We start from the raw sequence: 23,303 nt of genomic DNA, 5'->3' as shown, positions 1-23,303 counted from the left end.
CAAACTCTTCAGCACCTGTGTTTCCAAACTACCAATCAGCATCTTGTGTCTTTCTGGTAGGGTCTACCATTCTATGTGAACTCTTTGGATAAAAGCACTTTTCCTCCCACATCCATCCAGTTCTTTAAAAAAGAAGAATAGTTTATTGATTTTTAGAAAGAGGAAGGGATAAGAAAAAGAGATATCCCTACATTGACGTGAGAACTAGTGAGCTGGGCAAGTTCACAAATCTTTTAATTTTATTTTTCCCGTCACCATTTGTCCCCTCTGTGCCCTCTGCCACCTCCCCCCACTTTCCTGCCCCACCTCCCACTCCAGAAATCACCACACTGTTGTCCATGTCTGTGAGTTTTCTTTTTTCTTTTTTGCTCAATCCTTCTTCCCTCCCCCTATCTGATCCACCACTCTGGTCTGTCTCTATTTTGCTTGGTAGGTCAGTTTGTTCATTAGATTCCACATATGGGTGAAATCATATATATGGTACTTGTCTTTCTCTGACTGGCTTATTTTGCTTAGCGTAATGCTCTCCAGGTCCATCTGTGCTGTCACAAAGAGTAACATTTTCTTCCTTTTTGTAGCAGAGTAATATTCCATTGTGTAAATGTATCACAGCTGTTTTATCCACTCATCTACAAAGCTTGGCTTTTGTAAATAACACTGAAAAGGACATAGGGGACATATATCCTTTCAAATTAGTGTTTTTGGTTCTTTTGGATAAATTCCCAGAAATGTAATTACTGTTTTTATTTTATTTTTATTATTTTTTGTTAATCCTCACATGAAGTATTTTCCCATTGGGTTTGAGAGAGTGTGGAAGGGAGAGGCGGGGAGGAGAGGGAGAGAGAGAGAGAGAGAGAGAGAGAGAGAGAGAGAGAGAGAGAGAGAGAGAGAAACGACAATGTGAGAGAGAGACGACAATGTGAGAGAGACACATCGATTGGTTGCCTACCACACATGCCCCAACCTGGGCTGGGGATCAGACCTTAAACCCAGGTACATGCCCTTGACCTGGAATTAAACTTGTGACCCTTCGGTGCAAGGACCAACACTTTAACCACTGAGCAACACTGGTCAGGGCTCCTTTTTTTTTTTTTTAATTTTTAACTCCATACTCTTTTCCACATTGGCTGCACCAATCCACATTCCCACCAACAGTGCACAGGATGTGGAGAAAAGGGAAGTTCACAAATCTTAAGGTCCACTTCAAGCTTCAGCTAACCACCTCTTGAAAAAATAGGCAGTGTTAAGAAATCTAAAATTCTAGCCATTGGGGCCATGGAGACAGAGGCAGAGCAGCAGCGAACAGACTGTCAAATTACATCAGGAAGGCTGGGAGGATTGGAGGGGGAAGGGAGGTAAGAGATCAACCGTAGGACTTGTATACATGCATATAAGCCTAACCAATGGACGCAAGACACTGGGAGGGGGTGTGTGTGTGAGGGCATGTGTGTGTGTGTGTGGTGGGAGGCCAGGGGAGGATCAATGGGGGGAAAAGGAGACATATGTACTACTATTTGTAATACTTTAAACAAACAAACAAACAAACAAACAAAAAAATACTCCCAACTTAAGAGAGTTCAATTTCTTTCCTGTTTTTGAAGAACTTCCCTAAGATTTGTGTAGTGCGGTTTAAGTTTGTAGGAGTCTTTGGCAAAGAAAGACTCAATATCTTGCCTGAAGACTCATAGTAAAAAGAATTGACATAGGTAAGGAGAAGTTTGTGATCACTTGAAAATAACAGAAACACTAAACACTATTAAGTTGAGGAACAAACATTGGAAAAACTGATGGCAGTCCTTTAAAGCAGTACTTCTAAGCAATGAAAATGTTTGTGGGAATATGTGGCTGTTCTGTCTACAGAAGTCCCAGAAATAATATTGCATTTTCTGTTTTGAAATTAGCAGGCAAAACGATATAATTCACCTCTGGAAAACCGACCAGTGGGCAGTGCGTTTGCCCCCAGGCCAGCAGGCATGAGGGAGGGCAGCAGTGTGCCTCCGTGGGATACTTCCGCGCTGGACAATGAGTACTTCCGAGGTAAGTCTATGCATTTAGTCATCTTTGCAACTCACAGTCCTAGAGCAAATAATTACAGTGTGTATGAACGTCCTCAAAACATGTCAAACTCTATTTTTGAAATCCTCTTGCATACGTTACTTAAAGAGGATGCTGTTATATGTTATGAACACAAATATCGAAGACTCTTAAGCTTATATAGAACGTAAGCAAATATTCTCAGACCAAGGCTGATAAACCTATGGAATGGTAATAATGTTTAATATTTAACCTCAGTTGAAAAGGAAATACACCTCTAGGAAATGTATCTATGAAGTTTACTGTTCTTAGTAAACTTTTATTGTCACTGATTAGGACCTACCTTAAGTGCACTGTGATGAAATCTAATTGTGGTTAACAGATAACCTTGTATGATAGATAGCAATAGAGAAACAGATTCCAAAAGTACAACACACGCATGGATGTTATTATTATATAAATATAGCTCCCCTTTACATAGATTATTCTGTATCAAAAGAAGCCATTAGAAAAGTAACTCTGAAGTCATCCCCCAGCTTCCCCTTGCAGAACTATTGGGTCGGCAGCTAAGTAATTGCGGATTTTTTAAAGAAAATCAAAGACAATTTTTTCATGGAACTAAATAACTTTATTCTGTAATGTATTGCCCATTTTGATCAATGACCTTTTGCCATCTTTCAGGCAGCATCATAATCCCACGTTCAAAAAACTTCTGGTTTTTATTAGCAAAAAACTGAATCAGGTACGATTTGACATCATCATCATCATTGAAATTTTTACCATTCAAGGAGTTTTGTAAAGATTGAAACAAAAAGTAATCAGATGGTGCAAGGTCAGGACTATATGGTGGATGTGGCAAAACATCCCAACCAAGCTCCATTAATTTTTGCCGAGTGACCAAAGATGTGTATGGCCTTGCATTGTCATGATGGAATACAACACCTTTTCGATTTGTCAATTCGGGCCGCTTTTCTTCAACTGCATTGTTTAATTTTGTTAGTTGTTCAATGTAGACATCAGAATTGATCGTTCGGTTGGGTGGTAAGAGTTCAAAGTAGACAATTCCTTTGTAATCCCACCAAACTGATAACAAAACCTTCTTTTGATGAATATCAGCTTTTGATGTTGTTTGAGTTGGTTCACCTGGCCTGCTCCACGATCTTTTCCGCTTGATATTGTTGTAAACAACCCATTTTTCATTGCCAGTTATCAGTCGTTTTAAAAATGGATCATTTTCATTACGTTTCTTTAGCAAATCGCAGCTGCTAATGCGTTGCGTTAACTGTGATTCTTTCAGTTCGTGAGGAACCCATGTATCGAGTTTTTGAACATAGCCAAGTTGTTTTAAGTGATTTTCAATGCATGTATGTGATACATGAAGCTTCTCTGCAATCTCACGTGTTGTACTGTGACAGTCCGAATTGATTATTGCTTTGATTAGGGCGTCATCAACTTCAACTGGACGACCAGAGCGTCTTTCATCTTTGAGTGAAAAATCACCAGAACGAAATTTGGCAAACCAATTTTGACACTGCCGTTCTTTTAAGGCTTCGTCACCATAAACAGCACATAACTTTTTATGAGCTTGCGATGCGTTTTCCCTTTGCGGAAATAAAAAAGCAAAATATGACGAAAATGTTCCTTTTGATTTTCCATTTTTCAACGAACGCCAAACAAAAACTACAAAACAGATCAAAAAACTTTTTTTACTGATTAAAAGCTGAATAGCCAACTATCAAATACAAAATGTGTTTTACATTTGTACTACGTCTGCAAACCTAAAAATTCAACTGAAGCCATATATGTGTGAAACCCGCAATTACTTAGTTGCCGACCCAATAAATTCAGTCTGGGAAGGCAGTGACTTCACCTTGGCCCTGTAGTTGAGATACTTGAGGTGGTCGGTGAGAGGCACCCAGCTTACTGGCAACCTAGGGACCCCTTTTAGTAACATGGTTCCTGGCAGAGAATCTGCTTCTGAGGAAAGAGAGCCAGAGGGAATTCTCTGTTTCAGAAAAGGGTTTTGCTGGTAGACGAGAGCTACCTTATATAAAATGGAGAAAATGACTTGGCCTCATTTTTTCCATTTCATATAAAGAGGAGAAGCAGAACAGGATTTATTTTTTTATTTTTTAACCTCAAGAGTAGTTAGTAAAACTGCGTTGTTAATTTGGGATTCTATAAGGAGTGGTTACCTCTGAGGAGGATTCCAGGTGATTTTACCTCTTTTGTTCTTTCTTTCCTGTATGTTCTGTTATAGCCACATATTGCTTTTATGGTCAGCAAAAGACTTTATTTCAGGAAAGAAAAACTACAAACAGCTTGAAAGGGAGAACAGCAATCAAGGGGATTTTATTATAATTATTTTAAAGGCAGATTACTGTTACTCGTTACATAGTTTTTTGTTTTGGTTTTGGTGTTATTGTTGTTGTTTTCCGGGTATTTCCTTTTACTGCCCCACCTTATAGTTTGGCATTGCTTGATTATTTCATTTGTGGATATGTGGGATAAATGATTTCAGAGATGAAATCAAATTTTTTTTTCTCATTAAAGCATTAACAGGATGATTCCCTGAGGAATTCCTTAGCTACAGATTGTTAAGGCTCAGAATCAGTTCTTCTACTAGCTGTGCAAACTTGATGGCACTAATTTACAAATAATATAGGGTAGAGGTAATCCAGAACAGAGGCCAAAACCCCTCAGCACCTGCCCTAATTGACATGTCACAAGTGCATCCCACTTACATTCACTCAGATACTGATATGCCTCACTTTCCCTATCATTGAAGAGTTAAAATCAAGTATGTTGATAACAAATAATTTTAAGTATCAATGAGAGTGAACCATTTTATGTAACTCAGACTGAAAGATTTCTGTAAACCAGAAACGCCTTAGCAATTTAAATAATCCCAACTTTTTCTCATAAAGATTTTCTTTTCTTTAATGAACATTTCTTCAATAAATGTGTCATTTACTTATAGTCATTGTAACATGGATATGGTAAAATTACACTGAGTGGCCAGATTATTATGATCTCTGAACACATAATAATCTGGCCACTGAGTGTATATCCTATATAATATAAGGCTAATGTGCAAATTGTCCCTCGACCAGGGGTACAACCAGCAGGCAGGCCAGCCTACCACCCCTGTCCCTTTCCCCTGTTCAGGCTGGTTGGACCCTACCCATGCACAAATTCATGCACCGGGCCTCCAATACACACACACACACACACACACACACACACACACACACACACACACCAAAGGCCCGGTGCATGAAATTCATGCGTGAGGGGGTGTCACTCAGCCTAGCCTGTACCCTCTCCAATCTGGGACATCCCTTTCATAATCCAGGACTGCTGGCTCCCAATCGCTCACCTGCCTGCCTGCCTGATTGCCCCTAATGGCTTCTGTCTGCCAGCCTGATCACACTTAACCACTCCCCTGCCAGCCTGAATAACACCTAACTGCTCCCCTGCCAGCTCAATTGCCCCTAACTTCCCTCCCTTGCCAGCCTAGTTGCCCTGAACTGCCATCCTCTGCCAGCCCGATTACCCCCAACTGCCCTCCCCTGCAGACCTGGTCCCTGCAGACCTAAACTATCTACCATTAACAAATCATTTAACAATATTGTATAGAACCTCCCCTGCAGACCTGGTTGCTCTCAATTGCCCTCCCCTGCCAACCCGGTTCCCCCACCCCAACTGCCTTCCCCTGTAGGCCTGGTCCCCCTAACTGCCCTCCCCTGCAGGCCATCTTGTGTCCCCGTGGGGGCAGCCATCTTTGACTACATGGGGGTGGCCATCTTGTGTGTTGGAGTGATGATCAATTTGCATATTACCTCTTTATTATATAGGATATATACACTGAGTGGCCAGATTATTATGCGTTCAGAGATCATAATAATCTGGCCACTCATTATATATCTACTACAATGTGGGCGTTAGGGAATCTTAAAACTTTAGAATATTATGATCCTATTTAAATTCTAACAGGTTTTTATTGGGAAAAATATCTCAAATATGATTAAATAAACACAATTCAGCGAGACACCAACTGAAAATAGCCTGTGAGCACAGATGTGGGCCTCGGAAGCTTGAGCACTGGTCTGGGGTTGGCCTAGGGTCTTGGCATGAGAAGGACCTAATTTGGACACCATTTTCTCACCTTGCTACTGAGAGAAAGCAATGGCCATTCACAACCTTGTAACATTATGAGCTCATAGTGAAATCACCTTTATAATTCATGAAAAGAAACAGTGAAAAGTGAACTTTCACGGCCCAGAAATGGCACTGCACAGTGGCTGTGTGCATGGCCTCAGGAGACAGAGCCTGTGTCCATGTACTCACTAGCTGTGTGACCTTAGCAGCTTACCTCATCTCTTTGTGCCTCAGTTTCCTCATTTTTAAAACGAGACTAGTATTAATACCAAATCTTATAAGGTTAGGCGTGGATTTAATGAGTTAATAAATTAAGTGCTTAGAATTGTGCGTGACACATAGAAAGTCCTATCTTAAAGGAGTGCTAATGGGCTTTATAAATAAGTGGAACTACAAAACCTGATCCCTATCTCTCTCTCTTTCCCTTCCTCTCTCTCTAAAATCAATCCATAATTTTTTTTCAGTAAGTGAGTACTAATAGGTCTTAATTTTTCCAGGAAAAACTACCATTAGCAAATCATTTAACAATATGGTATAGAACTTTACATTTTACGTATTGCTCAAATCCATCCAAATAAGTATATTTATAAATTAGGTGTTAAACTTCAGGTGGTATTACTGTTTCCTTAATGAAACAGTTGTTTAAAAATTCTTATTTCTATTACAATCCTCTGAGGTACACAGAACTTTGCCTTTGAGGTACAGGTTAGCTACTTAGTGACACAAAAGAAGTACTAAAAGAAGCCATGATTAAAACCTGTCACTTAAAAAAATGTAGCTTTATGTCCATTAAGGCATTATGGAAGATTAACTTTGAAAAAAGCATGAAAAAGAAACTTTCATTACAGCTTTGTAAAATCAGACTATTGTAAAATTATAATCAAAACCAATGTCATCACATCTATGATAATATGATAAATATAAAATTATTAGTATGTTTCTCCAACAACTCAAATTATTAGGCCAAAACGTTATGTCGAAATGTCACTCATCTTCTCCTTTCAGTTTTAGATGACTTGGACAGCACTCTGGCTCAGGAGCAGTCTTCAAGCTCAGTGAATACAAGAACACCTCTCGACTATGGGTCAAGAACACAGTTCAGTCATTTTTACTCCAGTGGGAACCAACATGGTAATACCACAGGAAGGCACAAGAACCGCTCTAATGAAGCTTCTAACATGTCCATCTATGACATCCTCAGACCAGGAGCCCCTAGAGAAGGTTTTAGAACCTTTTCTCCTAGAACAAGGTCAATCTATGATATGTACAGAACAAGGGAGCCCAGGGTTTTCAAAGAAGATTATGCCCAAAAGAATGCTTTTGGCAGCACTTCTCTGTGTTTTGACAGCAGGCAACGATTAGCCTCCCCAGCTTCAGGGCGTTTCACGACAAGAAGCATACATTTTCCAGCCACTACTCAGGACAAGAGTGGATTTATACCACCACGCCACCAGCAGAGCCCTAAGAGAACTCCTTTATCATCCATCATATGGAATAGACCAGATTCTTCTAGAGAGAGGCCAGCCCAGGAAGAGTCACCAATGGAAACTGACCCTGCTGACCAGTATATGTATCCCAGGTGTTTTCAGGAGAATAGGAGATATGAATTTTATCATTCACAGAATATTTACCAAAATGTAAGTTTAAATTCCCCCATGGATAGCACAGTGAGTCCTGACCCATTTGAGAACTCAGAGAACATGCCATTCTACCATCAAGACAACCCATTTGCGAGGTCTTTTTTTAGCAATACCTTTGGACGAAGCAGGCAACAGAGATTTAGACAAAGTCCTTTTGGGGTCCAACAGGAAGAATATTCTCCCTGGTCTGGCTTTTGTCAAAGTAGGAAACCTTTTGCTTCTGACAGAGACTTTGAAATGACTTCCCCTGAGGCAAATTGTGCCTCAGCTGGTCATGGCCATCATGTTTCTTCCCAACACTGGGCATCATTTTCACCTAGTTACAGAACAAGTATTTCCAGAGACCAAGAAGATCCATATCCCTGGCAGTTTGGTCCTTATACATCTACACGGGAGAGCATGGAGGTGTCACAAGGTAATGGAAATCAGATGGCTCATTTTGGCATACCAAATATTTGCTCCATCAAATCTAGGAGGTTAGAATGTCAACAGGACAGTTCTCCTGTAGAAGTACGTGTAAACAAAGAACCTTACTCATTTGGAACTGCTTCGACTCTGGCATCCTCATTCAGAAGTTCCTTCCCCCAAATTCCTGATGACAAAGGGAATCGTCAGGGTCCCAACTTTCAGAATCCCACAGTCACCTGGCGGAAAATGAAGCCTGCCTCTCTTCTAATAAGAAGCTATACAGAAGTCACTGTGACCAACAGCGATCCAGTTGATTCTCCACCTCTTACTCAAAGCCAACCCAATACCTTGGCCACAGAAGTGAAAGAAGATAAGCAAGACTTGAATGGATCTATTTTGGAAAAAGACAAACAACTGAACAAGATGGGCCATACAAACACAACAAGTGAAATGCCCCAACCTGTTTCGGAGACAGTAATCTCTAATCCGTTAGCTGATTTTCAGAGTCCCCTCTCCCAGGACTCAGCTAAAACCAATGGATTTGTTCTTAATGCATCTACCACAGAAAGTTCAAAAAACTCACCCCACGTCATTTCTGAGAAAGATGTCTCCGAAATTCATATATCACAGAGAGGTAAGGCCAACGAACCAAAGAAAGGTAAGAGTTACACCGAAAACAGAAAACTTGGCCCAGCAACTCCCTTTCCTTTGATTCAGGACAGCAGAATACCATCATTGTTTCCAAGCCCAAGGGAAGGTGGCCACCAGGCACTAACAGTAAGTAATGAAGATATCTCAAGCACTATTGAAAGTAGCCAGTGGAGCCCTGAATCTACTGGTGATCAAAATGCACCATCGTCAGAAATGTCTGCTATTTTAGATACCAAGGAAGAACAATGTACGGACACTCATTCTACCAATGGTAGCAGGTCAACTGCTGGCCACAATATCCCGCGTGATTCTTTAGGTCTGCCATCAAGTACAGCACCAGATCGTTCACCATCAAATCATTTTTTCCTTGATGCTCTTATAGTTCCTTCTACTTCAATGTTCTCTGGGAAAGGTCTTTCGGGCAAAGATCTGTCTCTGGGAGATAAAGAAAACGAAGACAGTAATAGCAAGCATCAAAATAATCAGTTTACCCTGAGCCCTTCGGAAAATGAATGCAGTGAGGCTGGTTTTATGTCTATACACAACGAAGCGGTTGGTGTCAAACGCCATTCACCGTCTCCTTTCAGGGCTGGGAAGGGGAGAGGAAAAGTAAGACGGCGTATATCCTATCTTGAAAAGTTGAGCAAAATAGAAAGTAAACCAGCGCCCACACGCGGCAGCAGTAGCCTCGCTGAGGTGAATCCAAGTGATTCCAAGCCTCCTGAGCTTCACGCAACTTATGGCAGCTTACCAAGAACGGCAGCCAGTTCCCTCATGAGTAGCAGGAAGTCAGAAAGTAAGACAATGGCGCCTTCCTTGAGGAATAAGCCACTTCCACGCCAGTCTGAAACAAATGCAGACGGTCCGATAGGAAGAGACACGTCCAACAAATCCAGCCCCATCTCTTCAGAGTCAGAAAGCAGATGTTCCAAAGTAGTTTCAGACTCGGCCTCAGCTGGGCCTGAAGCCACAGAGAGGATGACAAACACTGGAGCTGCATTCATTAGAAGAAGACCCATTCCATTCCTCATCAAGAGGGCTGTGTCATGTCCTTTAGGGGTACCATACACCTCCCTTGGAAAAGATGAAAGAGAAAAATGCTTGATCACAGACATGGATGCTTCTGCTGTAACACCAAGACCTTGGGAGAAAACCATTAACCCTCTGGAAAGTGACTCGTCTGCTAGGGATTGTTCTTTAACCAAAAGACACCACCAAAAGGACCACTGCCAAGAAGGCATTGAAAAGGCTGGTAAAATCACTGCCTCCAAGACAGGTACATTTCCCCTTTCAAATGAAGACCCTTTACCTTTTTCTTCAGACATGTCAGGGGGGAAAAGTGGGGAAACATTACATAAAGTTAAGACTACTACGAGTATGTTTTCTGTTTCTGGTGATGAAGAGAATGTCAAGTGTCTTGAGATAGTTTCAATATATTACACTCTACCAAGGAAACACAGCAAAACATTCCGTAGCCTCCTCCAAAAGTACACTGAAAATATCGACTCACTCACAGAATCAACTAAAGTGGCATCTGAAACATGCCCTGATAGTTTAGAAAAAGAGAAACTAAATTATTCTACACAAGAGCAGTCAGGAACAACTTCATCTGAAGACCCAACGTCGCCGTTCAGCTCTGTTCAGGAAAACAGCCGCTGCCTTTCTCACACTGAGAAGGAGACTGTTTTACAATCACCAAGTGTTGGGCCCTCAGAGCCTACACTACGGGAAATGGCTTCTACTGAGGCAGATGTTTCTCTTCATAAAGGAGAATCTAAAACTAAAGAGATTTCCCCAGATAACTTAGCTAAAACACCTCCAGGCGATTCACAAAGCAAGAAAAAGAGGCGGGGAAAGTTGCAAAGTGAAACCCTGCGTACTTCATCGATGCTTCCAGAGAAAAAAGTCACAGAAGAGAAATCTGAAAATTGTCAGCACTCCATTAAATCTGCTGATAATGGTCCTTCTAATCCTCCAGCCCGTTCAGAAGGGCACATCGAAAATCTGAAAACCAGACGTTCGGGGGAGTGTGCAGGTGGTGGTGTAGCCATCCCACCTACTGGAAGCTCCAAGTGTCTTCAGAGAGCCATCACAGGCAGCCCTAACGATGACTACTCTGAAGGATTGCAGCCTAGGAGAGTCAGAGGAGCAGATTTCCAAGAAGAGACTGATAAAGCCCTTTCTGACTCAGAAAGCCAAGTCTGTGCTCTTACTCCAGCTTTGTATAAACTACATCTTGATGAGGAGACTCGTTCAAGTGAACGAGACTTAGACAGTTTGCAGTCGGAACCCAGAGAACTACCTCCAAGAAGTCAGGAGGTAACTCTGACAAAGAAGGGGAAGGCTAACGATGGAACGCAGGGGTTGGCCTGGGATCAACTCTCACTTCCTGCAGGAAGCAATAAAAACAAAACCAGTTTGGATGACGCAGAAAAAGGGAAAAGCAGATCTTCAGTTAAACACAGATTGGCAACCATGTCCAGAGCAGGCAGAAAACTTCCAGCTAAAGATGTAAGCCCCAGAAGACACATAGCTACTGTCTTCCCCCCAAGTGAGACCTGCTCTGGCTTTGGTGGTTTGTCTCTCGCTCCCCCAGACTGCAATCCACTGTCCCCTGAGCCTACTCCAAAGTCCACAGAATCCAAAGATGAAAGCAAGTTGCATAATGAGGGGATGGATGCGGAGAAATCTGAGGACCCTTTCCAGATTACTATAACATCCAACAGAGAAGCTCAGACGCCCTTAAGCAATCTGAAGTCTAACAGCATTTCACAACCACGTCAGAATGAGTTTAGAAATGTCTCAGAATCATCACCAAAGTATGAGACTTCTAAAGATGTCACAGCAGTTCAGAGTTTGGAAAGAGAGTCAGGAGCCCTGGCCCAAGCCACCTTCCCCAGCTTCAGAGAAGCTCATTTCTCCAGCCATCAGAGGAAGCTGACCCCTCCTCTCCCATTGGAGCCTGCGGAGAAATCCACAGGAAGCATCCCACTGGCCATTTGTCAGCAACAACAAAGGAGCACTGCCTGTCAGGAGCGGGGACCTGAGCCACACCCCTATCGCTCAAAGAGTCTAAAAAATATCCACGTGCATGGCAACCTGCTACGCAAAAGTCACCCTCCCAAAGCCAGGGAGCGCCATTTTTCTGAAACCACGTCTATTGACCACGCCCTGAGCCGCCTGACCCTTGGGGATGAGTTCCCTAACAACAGTGAGTGCGGTCGAAGATTCAAATCTTTTTCTGGACGTTCCTCCTGTGATGAAAATGGAAGCTGGGCTTTGCAGAGTGGCAGGCCGGAAACGGGTCCCAAGTCAGCAACCTCTATATCCAGACCCATTGACTATGGGATATTTGGGAAAGAACAGCAGTTGGCTTTCTTGGAGAATGTAAAGAGGTCGCTCACACAGGGAAGGCTATGGAAACCAAGTTTTCTGAAGAACCCTGGCTTCCTGAAAGATGGTATAGTTCACCCTCCTGAGTCATCGAGCTCAGATTCTCCTAGCAATGTGGTGCCAGAAGGTGGCCTATCTCCAGATGTTCCACTTAATATCTATGAAGAGGATCCGGTGGACTCAGACTGTGACACAGACACAACCACAGATGATGAGTACTACCTGGATGAAAATGACAAAGAGTCAGAACTATGAGGCTTTTTCCAATAAAATGAATAACCTTTTCTCCAAAAGCTTACAGTGGAAATAAAGTATAATTGTGTATGTTTATGGGAAGAACAAATATATATAAATCTATTTGGGTAGTACCTGCCCTGAAGCAACCCAAATTCTTTTTCTTTTTTCCCCTCTACTTCCTGAATTCCACAGCAACAAATTCTCATTTTGAGGGTTTTTCTGCTATTTTCTCTCTCTCTCTCTCTCTCTCTCTCTCTCTCTCTATATATATATATATATATATATATATATATATATATATATATATATAATATATATCCTTAGTCTTCCTCCCCATACCCAATTTAGTCTCTAGTTCACTGTTCAATTTTGGCTTTCTGCTCTACTATCCCCATGACATATATATATACCTTTCATTGTGATTTGCAACACCAATATCCCAAACACATACAAAACTTAATAGTTACTTAGTACAACTGCAAAACTCTCTGTTGCCCTCCTCTGGCCCACACCCCACATCATGGCATTACATAAAATGTAGGGATGATGACCATGGTTTAAATAGTATCATCCTGTTTGACTCATTAACATTTAGGAGGTTTGAGCTTAGGGTTTATTTTCTTTGACAAAGAAAAAGTGAATTTTTATAAGGATGTCCCCTGTTATATCCACAGTGGAGCCAGGGAGCACATGTCTTGAGTGCTTGTCAAGATGATAGATAAGGAGCTGGATTCCTAGGAAGCCAAGCAACACTTGTAGGAGTTCCTTTGAAATTGTTTGTTAGAATTGGCTGAATTCTTAAGAGCTAAATTTTAATCAAGTCAAGGACCTGAGGGGGCAGGAGGCTTGGACACAGAATTTCTGCTTAGGAAAGAAACATCCCTGAGTGGCGGAGAGAAGTAGTGACCCTTCTTTACACTGAATTCCCCATTGCAGCCCTCTAAGCAACTGGTTTTTCCCATTTCCATACTGCATTTGTTCCATTTCTTCGTTGCAGGGTAGAATACTTTTTTCCATGTGGGACATTTTAGACATAAGTTTCCGATGGTGGCCTTGGCCAAGTCCCTCACCTGTGTGTTCATTTACCAACCCCTTAGGAAATTCCAAGGCAGAGCTTCTAAGGGCTTGTCACTGTGATCCTTTCAGTAATTTACCTAAATAACTTCCCAGATGCTCTAAATACCTGACTTTCTTAACTCTTTAGTTGGCATGCAGAACTTTGGGGGGGGGGGATTTCTCTCCTCCTCAGAATAAAGATAATTTGCTAAAACTACAGAAAGCATGCCACCCTGGATCTTAGTGCTATGAAGGTCAACATGAGTGGGTTTCATTGGTTTGGTTTATACTTACTTCCTCACCAGTCTGTTTTATCCATATAAATTAAGGATAATGATAGGTGTTGGTGACCTGTATGGAGATCTGGAACTGATAAAATTCAAGACAGTGCTACATTATCATTATCTTCTTAATCATTGCCTGGCGTAGAAGCAAAATGCTAGGGCAAGTTTATGTTGTTCCCATGCAACTCAAAACGAATGAAGATGTGGTAACTGACGTGAAAGCTAATCCTTAAACCTGTAAATTGTTTTAAACTTCAGCGTCGGAACAATCTTGATCTTAAAGAGACTGATAATAGAATTTAAAATCAACTCTTCTGTATTTTTTTAAAATATATTTTGTTGGTTTTTTACAGAGAGGAAGAGAGAAACATCAATGAGAGAGAAACATCGATCAGCTGCCTCTTGCACACACCCCCACTGGGGATGTGCCTGCAACCAAGGTACATGCCCTTGACCGGAATCGAACTTGGGACCCTTGAGTCCGCAAGCCGATGCTCTATCCACTGAGCCAAACTGGTTTCGGCTATTCTGTATTTTTAATTTGAATTTTGTATGGTAAGAAATAGCACTTAATATTTTGTGTTATGGATGTTTGTAAATTCTCCCTTTCCCTTTTTCTATTTATCTGTTTATTTAAGTTTTCATAAACCATGACCTATATTTTCTAAGTAATTTAAAGATATTCAATTCCTATTTTAATATTGATTCTTGGTTTTTTTAATGATCAGCTTTTGAGTTCTATTTCAGTAAATACCTGATTCTACATGTATGCTACAAAAGATGAGATGAAGTTAGCTTATTTTTCACTGAGTTTAGGCTATATTTGCATTGAAACTTAACGTAGTTAACGTAGGTAAGTTAATGTGAGGATAAAACACCTTGGGGCCCTGTTTTGGGGGCCTGATTCTTTGCACTGGAATCTACTATATCTGGTTTTAAGGTTAACTGATGGACAGCGCTGACTTGCACGATTTGTAATGTTTGCTGTTGGTTTGACTTAAGAATCAAGAACACAGAAAATTTTATTAAAATAGCACCTTCTATAGTTTTATACTTTTATAAAACACTTCGTTAAAGAAGTACAGCAAATTTCTATGTATTTTAACATAAAAACTACTGCTTTTTCATATTCATTTTTGGTATAGCTGTAGTAATTTATAATAGTAATTTTTATACTTATAGATGGAATAATTCAGGAGGGAATCAATACTAATAAGTATCTGGTAAATTATTAACTTGTTTAGATAATGGGCTTCAAAAACCATAAATTTTTAAACATAAAGTGCATTTAAAATAGGGCCTAATGAGGTTATTTTAATTTTTAGAGACTTTTTGCTAAAGAATATATTCCCTTACGTTGTAAATACATTAATGTTAATAAAAGTCCAACTGCTCCTAGCAAGGTTTTGGCTGATAATAAGCTAATAAAAGTGACTGTGGGAGGTAACGTTGTGCCTGTATTGGAGGTGATGAAAGAAAGTCCATTTAGATGATGGTGAAGATGGGAATCAAATTGGAAAATCTGTAAAGGATGCCAGTGGGTTAAAGAGACCTTACTGTAAGAGTTTATTGTTAACGACAGTACCACTGCTCTAGACTATCTCACTTAGATGTACAGTGTAAATGTGTAAATATTGTATTCCCAAAGCAACTTTGTGATGTGTTACCACTTAGGGGCTCTTTGAATTGGGAACTCCTGTGTCCTGACACAAATAAGCCTTACGCACTTTGGTTAAAATGTTGTCAAATAACCCTTTTATGTACTTGCTCTCAAACCTGTTCTCCAGATGTGAAATGAGGCAAAGCGCACCTTTAAAACAACACCTGTGTTGAAATAAATGACTTTAATAAATGCACTCTTTGACTTCGTTTCTATTCCCATCCTCAAATGATGATTTTTTTAAAATGTGAAAGTTTCAGAACTACAAAGGGAAGAGGCACAGTATGAAAGTGTGCAAACACATCTTTTTGGTGATTATTGAATATCAATCATATGAGTGGTTTTAAGAAACAGCGGCCTCTCTCTTCTTCTATTGGTACCCCAAAACAGGCAACCAACAAGTGGGATCGTTGCACCCGGTTGCCGAATAGAAGAGGAGTGATAAAGTCTGGCGTTTCTCTGAGAGCTCCCACAGTTATAGAGGAAGAGGGATCTGGGTCTTCCTGCCCAGGAGCAATGATGAAAAATAAATAGGTCTTTGCAAATAAGACATGCAATGTTAATTCCTGCTCAACAATGGCAGGGCTGAGGAAATAGACACAGAGCTAAAACCGTGCCACAGAATTGAGTTCATACGGAGCTCTTTTAGAGACTTTTCGCTAAAGAATGTATTCCCCTACATTGTAAATACATTGATGTTAATAAAAGTCCAACTGCTCATAACCGGGTTATGACTCACAAGATGCAGAAACAGGGAGTTGAGGGAGCCAGCACACTGAACCATCATATTCATTTCCCCCAGAAAGCAATAGAAATAAAAGCAATCGTACGTATAGACTTACACACAGAAGAATGTTTATTGCTACAATGTTCAATTATAGCAAAACTGGAAATAAAGTGAATACCTGATAAAAAAAACATGATTGAATATATTTATGGGGCATACACATATGTAATATTACCATTAAAAAGAATAAAATTAACGGCATACGTTGACTTGGAAGAGTTTGCATGAGTACTGTTGAGTGAGAAAAGCAAAATCTCGTTTTTGTAATTATTAACAACACCCCTGCATATGCATGTGTACATACAGAGGAATACATACAAGACTGCTTTGTGGCAGGGAGTCGGGGTAGGTAGAAGTGGGATGTGGGGGGGGCTGTTGGAAGGTATGTTCAAAAACATCAGGAAAAAGAGGGAGGGTAGCAACCCCCCCCAAAAAAAAAATGTAAATACACACACACACACAAAATGTGTATATATATATATATATATATATATATATATATATACACACACACACACACACACACACAGACAATAAGGAGGGTGAACACCTGGGATGGGGGGTGGAGGCAGCTGGGAGAGGTCAATGGGGGACATATGTAATACTTTCAACAATATTTAAAAAAAGAAACATAAGTATATAATTATATTATGCACTTCTAACATATCAGTGGGTGTTACACATGAGCAGAGCAAGGACAGTGGGCCAGGTATAGAAACTCACCAGGGAAGAACGTTCTGGATGCCTAGTGAGGACAAAACTAGGAAAACAAGAACCTCACCCCCAGGGTAACCTGTCCTCCCCTAACATATCACTAGTCATGTGATTTAGACACCTGACCTTTTCCTCCCTAAAGATAACATCTAGGCCTCAGTTGTGTTTCAGTTCCAGGCCCTGAAAAGCAGCAAAACCAGGCAAGTCACACCCTGGCTGCCTCAGGACCAGCTGCACTGACCACTGACTAATGACCCCCTGTCCTGGCACTGACCAATCCATGGAGACCAGGACCTGAATGAGCGCACCTGGGAAGTTGATGAATAGTCCATTAAGACCCTTTCCTGAGACCTCCCCTAGGATTTCCACCTGGAAGAAAGATAAATGTGCTCAGGACAGAGAACCGTGTACACCCTCCCTCCAAGGAGCACACCCATGCCATTCCCCCACAGGCACACTTCCCCCAACCTCTAAGGGATCCCATGAGACTTGCAACCAGGGCAGCAATGAACAGTAGCAGCTGATCTGGGCTAACCTCCTGAACCTGTCCCCAAGGCCCCCTTTTCTCTGTGTAGCCCTTCCCTTTGGATATCCCCACCTCCCATCCCCTTTTCCTTAAATAAATTCAATTTTTCTCTACTCACCGTCTGAGATGGCTATTTAGCCTGCCCTTATACCACCAACTTTAACATTTCAGTGGGTATACAGATAAAAAAATTAAAGATCATTTTTTTTAAAGTTTACTATCCAGGAGAATATTGAATGTTATTTTCTTTTAAAAGCCTGAAATTTGTACTTGTTTTTATGAAACATTATGCTTTTTCATGCCCGGAGCATGAAAATTCATGCATTGGAGGGGGTCCCTCAGCCTGGGCCCCCCCTCTCACAGTCCAGAAGCCCTCAGGGGTGGGAGGCAACCTAGTGGTCAGGGGAAGGCAATGCCTCTGCTGCTGCCACTGCTGGCAGTGCAAGCCTCGGCTGGCCCAGAGCAGTCCATTAGCATATTCCCTCCTTATTGGCTGTGGGTGCCACCATCTTTGAGGGAGGGAATTACACCTATACTATGAGATTCTGAATGCAATATTTAAACCAAATATCTAGCAATTAAAATTCACTCTAGGAACTGTAATAAATACAGGTTTATAACCCCATTGCCTTATAAAATATATGATAAATTTTGTGCTGAATAAATATTATTGAAGTAATTAAATATTTGTGCATTTTATGGGATCTAAGCTTGCCTAAGCCCATGTAAATTTTTTTAAATTAATTAATACTGAAAATGAGATAGTTCTCTAACGTCAAGAGAGGAATTTATCATAAGAAACAGAGCTATCCCTAAAACCAAGGGTGGAGATGCCACTTATGAACTGTACCAAGCCTGTATGGTGCACTATATAGAAAACTCTCTTAAGTTTTCTCCTCCATTTCATCTACAAGGCAATAAATAAATAAATAAATAAATATTATTAAATAAATGAATGGTAACATTTACATTGCCTCTATTTAAGAGATGTCAGTTACACATTGAAATCCCTTAACTCTGATTTTTAAACTCCCAAAGAAAAGATTCTGATTAGTCAGCATGAAGCAGGTTCCAAACTATGGGCCAATCAACTGTGGCCATCCTTGGGTTAAGGTGATGTTTTATAAAGCCTCATTGTTACCCTGTGGATTGTGGGTAAAAAGAATGAGAGAGAGAGAGAGGGAGAGAGAGAGGGAGAGAGAGAGAGAGAGAGAAGCAGTTACTAGAAATGGGTAAAAATGCCATGATGTATTTGGACAATCAATAGCTGTGACGTTTACATAGCTTTAATATGATGATTCCAGGCACCAGTGCAATACAGACCATAATTCTGTGTCTGAGATTGGAGCTCAACATGGAGATGAATGGCAAAGGGAATAGAAACTTCCTGAAGTGTATAATTTACTTCAAGATTATTTTCCCCCGTTGATTTTTAGAAAGAGTGGAAGGGAGGAGGAGGGGAGAGAGAGAGAGAGAGAGAGAGAAAAACATTGATGTGAGAAAAACACATTGATTGGTTGCCTTCTGCCCACTAGTTCTGCGGATGGACCCTGCAACTGAGGTGCACGCCCTTGACTGGTATCGAACCTGAGACCCTTCAGTCCCAATGCTCTAACCACTGGAGCAAAACTGGGTAAAGCGTGACTTTTCTATCGCCAGGAAAGACCTTCTCCCCCTCTTCCCACAACATGATTTTCATGTTTAAGCCTGGGCGTGATCTCTTTCAGAAAGCCTCTCTGAATTCCACCAAGATGAGGTTAACTGCCCTTCATATGAAGCACTAATATTGGGAGAGGCAGTTTGCCAGGGGCCCTGAACATCTCTGAATGTTTTCGATATGTATGCCAAGAATGAAAAGTCCTGCCCAGCTGGTGTGGCTCAGTGATTGAGCGTCAACCTATAAACCAGGAGGTCACGGTTCAATTCCTGGTCAGGGCATATACATGGGTTACAAACTTGATCCCCAGTGTAGGGTGTGCAGGAGACAGCTGATCAATGATTATCTCTTGTCATTGATGTTTCTATCTCTCCCTTCCTCTCTGAAATCAATAAAAAATCTATTTTTTAAAAAGAATGTCCTTGACCACTCTTCACCCCTGCCATTTGTCATGTGTTTACAGCAAGCCACCTTGAAGGAGGATAACATCTCCTCACCTACACAGAGCAGGCTTAATTCACCTTGCTCTAAAAGCAGTAATGCGCCGAAACTGGTTTGGCTCAGTGGTAGAGCATCGGTCTTCGGACTGAAAGGTCCCAGGTTCGATTCCGGTCAAGGGTATGTACCTTGGTTGCGGGCACATCCCCGGTAGGGGGTGTGCAAGAGGCAGCTGGTCGATGTTTCCCCGGTAGGGGGTGTGCAAGAGGCAGCTGGTCGATGTTTCTCTCTCATTGACATTTCTAGCTCTCTATCTCTTTCCCTTCCTCCTCTCTGTAAAATATCAATAAAAAATATTTTTAAAAAATTAAAAAAAAAAAAGCAGTAATGCCCTAAATTCCATGTGCTTCTCTTGCAATGCAGGCATCCTTGTTAGGCCTTTTGCATTGTCCCCACTGGATCTGGTGGGTTGTGGGGCGGCGGGGGATTGTGGGGCGGGGGTGTGTGTGTGTGTGTGTGTGTGTGTGTGTGTGTGTATATTGGTTTTCTAGAGCTGCCATAACAAAATACCACAGACTACAGACTGGGTGGCTTACAGGACAGAGTTCTGGAGGCTGGAATCCAAGATCAAGTCGTCCACAGGTTTGGTCTCTCCTGGGGCCTCTCTCCTTGGGTTGCAGATGGCTGCCTTCTCACTGCATCCTCACGTGGTCTTTTGTCTATGCCCAAACTCTCCTAATGTCTGCATGCCCAAATTTCCTCTTCTTGTAAGTACACCAGTCAGGTGAGATTAGGGCCTGCCCCAATGCCCGTTTTAAATTAATAGTCCCTGACTTCAAATGCAGTTAAATTCCGAGGCTCGGCAGTTAGCGCTTCAGCATATGAATTTTGGAGGGTTTCAGTTCAGCCCCTAACGGAGGTCATGGGGACCCAGCACACACCACCGTGAAGCTCTCGCTGCTGCTTTTGCAGAGACTGAGGAAGTTCTCTATCTCTGACCCAGGAGTCTGTGTCTTCTGGCAGCATCCATGAAGCAATACAGACTAACGTGTTAGCTTGCAGGTAGGCTAACATCCCAGACCCCACGCAGTACCTGGCACCCACACTTTAGCACCCATTACACTGTTTACTCTGCCTCTCTCTTTCTTGTCCACGAAACCACAGGAGTTTTGAAGCCAAAGTGTCATGTCTAAGACATAGGAGGCACTGAATTAGTGCTTGTTGTGTAAATTCAATTTGCTGTGTGATAAAGAATCTGGCCGAGACATCTGTGGATCTGAAGAGATGCACTTTTAAAGATATGGATTAAGAAAGAAAACAGGTTGGTGCAGAGGCAGTATTGCTAAAGGAGTGTTCGGATACAATTATGTGGCTTCTTTGACATGTTCTTCATAAAAGTGGGTGTGACCACGTGTGTTACACAATTTATCAGGCCATATTTCATTATCCAGTACCAGCTAACCCTCAGATTATTTCTCTGGAAAATTTTTTTTCAAAGTTTGATTTTGGAAGAATGGGAACAAAATGTTTCAAATATATATTTTTTAAAGTGGTAGCTAGAGCATAGGGAAGCTTTCAACTTGAAACATGCAGACACAACCAGTGAAATTCCCTGTCTGAAGGCAGTTCCCTAAATTCTTCGCTGCTGGGTCTTTCATTCCCTCCCCGCCTACCTTCTGCAGTCACCACAGAGGTTGCCTCCTTTAAAATCCATTTTCCTCTAAACAGTTGACATTTTCAAGCAACAAGAGGTTGTTGTGGGGTTGAACCCTGGGTTCAAAATAAGACCACCAGAGGCTGATGATTTATTAAAAAAGCAGGCAAAGATTTATTGAAATATCTGGCCAGGACAGCCGCAAGAGCACCACACGCAGGCGGACTCCACACGACTGTGCTGCTTCAGGGGCAGGTAGTTCTTTATAAAGGTTCTGAGAAGGAAAACTCCTATTTTGTAACAAACTGTTGTTTGGAATTTTCTGCTGTTCTTCCTAGATAAAATGTTGCTTTCTAGTTTGCTTTAGCCCGTTTGAAGAATGATGAAGATAAACTTAGCTGTCTGACCTTGTAGGCCAGAGACCAGATATGCCCACAATCTCAATACCATGCCAGGTGCACCTTCTCAATTGGATAGAACTGTATTGTTTTCAAGGCCAGTATCGAGATAACCACTAAGTGCACATAGGGCTGGCTCTTTAATAAAAAAAAAAAAAAAAAAAAAGAAAAGAAAAGGAAGTTCTGCCTGTAACCTTGCTTAGAATTTGAATTCATCCTCCTTAAGCCCATTGCCATGAACAAAGCAAGTCTCTCCACTCTGCAACAGTTCAAACCACAGGAATTTTCCTTTGTTCTAAATCCTGAAGACTATATTCTAAAAACTGGGGTGAGCTCGCAGGGTCGTTCCCAGTCACACCCTGCTGGACGTTGGAATGTGGCCCTGTCTTGCAGAAGCAGAACTCAGTGGTTAATCTCCAAAGGTTATGGTCCCAGGCACAGGAAAATTGCCTTAGCAGGTTTAAAATTCAAACAGCAGTTTTTACCAAAGTCTGGTTGCCACTATATTTCAGAGGTGAGGCCCAGCGTGCCAAGGCCTTGGCGATCCAGGGTGTTACTCTCATCCTCGGTCTCTCTTTGCCAGATCCCAGCTCTCCATGGGGCCAAGGAGGCTGGGGGGAGGGGGACCCGGGGCCAAGGAGGCTGGGGGGAGGGGGACCCGGGGCCAAGGAGGCTGGGGGAGGGGGATCAGGGGGCCAAGGAGGCTGGGGAGAGGGGGACCCGGGGGCCAAGGAGGCTGGGGAGAGGGGGACCCGGGGGCCAAGGAGGCTGGGGAGAGGGGGACCCGGGGGCCAAGGAGGCTGGGGAGAGGGGGACCCAGGGGGCAAGGAGGCTGGGGAGAGGGGGACCCGGGGGCCAGGGAGGCTGGGGAGAGCGGGACCCGGGGGCCAAGGAGGCTGGGGAGAGGGGGACCCGGGGGCCAAGGAGGCTGGGGAGAGGGGGACCCGGGGGGCAAGGAGGCTGGGGAGAGGGGGACTGGGGGCCAAGGAGGCTGGGGAGAGGGGGACTGGGGGCCAGGGAGGCTGGGGAGAGGGGGACTGGGGGCCAAGGAGGCTGGGGAGAGGGGAACCCAGGGGCCAAGGAGGCTGGGGAGAGGGGGACCCAGGGGGCAAGGAGGCTGGGGAGAGGGACTGGGGGCCAGGGAGGCTGGGGAGAGGGGGACCCGGGGCCAAGGAGGCTGGGGGAGGGGGACTGGAGGCCAAGGAGGCTGGGGAGAGGGGGACCCGGGGGCCCAGGAGGGTGGGGAGAGGGGGACCCGGGGGCCAAGGAGGCTGGGGAGAGGGGGACCCGGGGGCCAAGGAGGCTGGGGGAGGGGGACTGGGGACCAAGGAGGCTGGGGAGAGGGGGACCCAGGGGCCAAGGAGGCTGGGGAAAAGGAGGTTGGGGGGGGGGGGTCAAGGCGGCTGGGGTGGGGGACTGGGGGCCAAGGAGGCTGGGGAAGAGGGGACTGGGGGTCAAGGAGGCTGGGGGAGAGGGACTGGGGGCCAAGGAGGCTGGGGGAGAGGAGGACCGGCCCATCGCCGACCCTCCTCGGTGCGTACCCCCATGAGACCACCCGCGCCCCCACGTGGCCGCCGGGGGAGCCGGGGCGGGTAGCCGAGCACA

At 43.0% G+C, this 23,303-nt stretch overlaps 1 protein-coding gene across 6 annotated transcripts in view; it reads left to right on the top strand.

Moving 5' to 3' along the window:
* The window catches only part of EXPH5 (exophilin 5), a 73,242-nt gene extending 57,522 nt beyond the window's left edge, over nt 1-15,720 (top strand). For 4 of the 6 annotated variants that reach the window (XM_084895131.1, XM_084895133.1, XM_084895134.1 and 1 more), the window contains 2 exons: nt 1,902-2,037; nt 7,201-15,720. In XM_084895131.1, coding sequence (XP_084751257.1) covers nt 1,902-2,037; nt 7,201-12,542 — 5,478 coding nt within the window. In that variant the 3' untranslated portion in view covers nt 12,543-15,720. The remainder of the gene's footprint in view (nt 1-1,901; nt 2,038-7,200) is intronic. The other 2 variants (XM_084895132.1, XM_084895136.1) reach the window with 1 other exon arrangement.
* The last annotated feature ends 7,583 nt before the right edge of the window (nt 15,721-23,303 follow it).

This window comes from Pipistrellus hanaki (genome assembly GCF_964339955.1).
Source record: "Pipistrellus hanaki genome assembly, chromosome: 9".
In the NCBI taxonomy this organism is placed as follows: Eukaryota; Metazoa; Chordata; class Mammalia; order Chiroptera; family Vespertilionidae; genus Pipistrellus; species Pipistrellus hanaki.
This window is presented reverse-complemented; position numbering and strand designations above follow the sequence as displayed.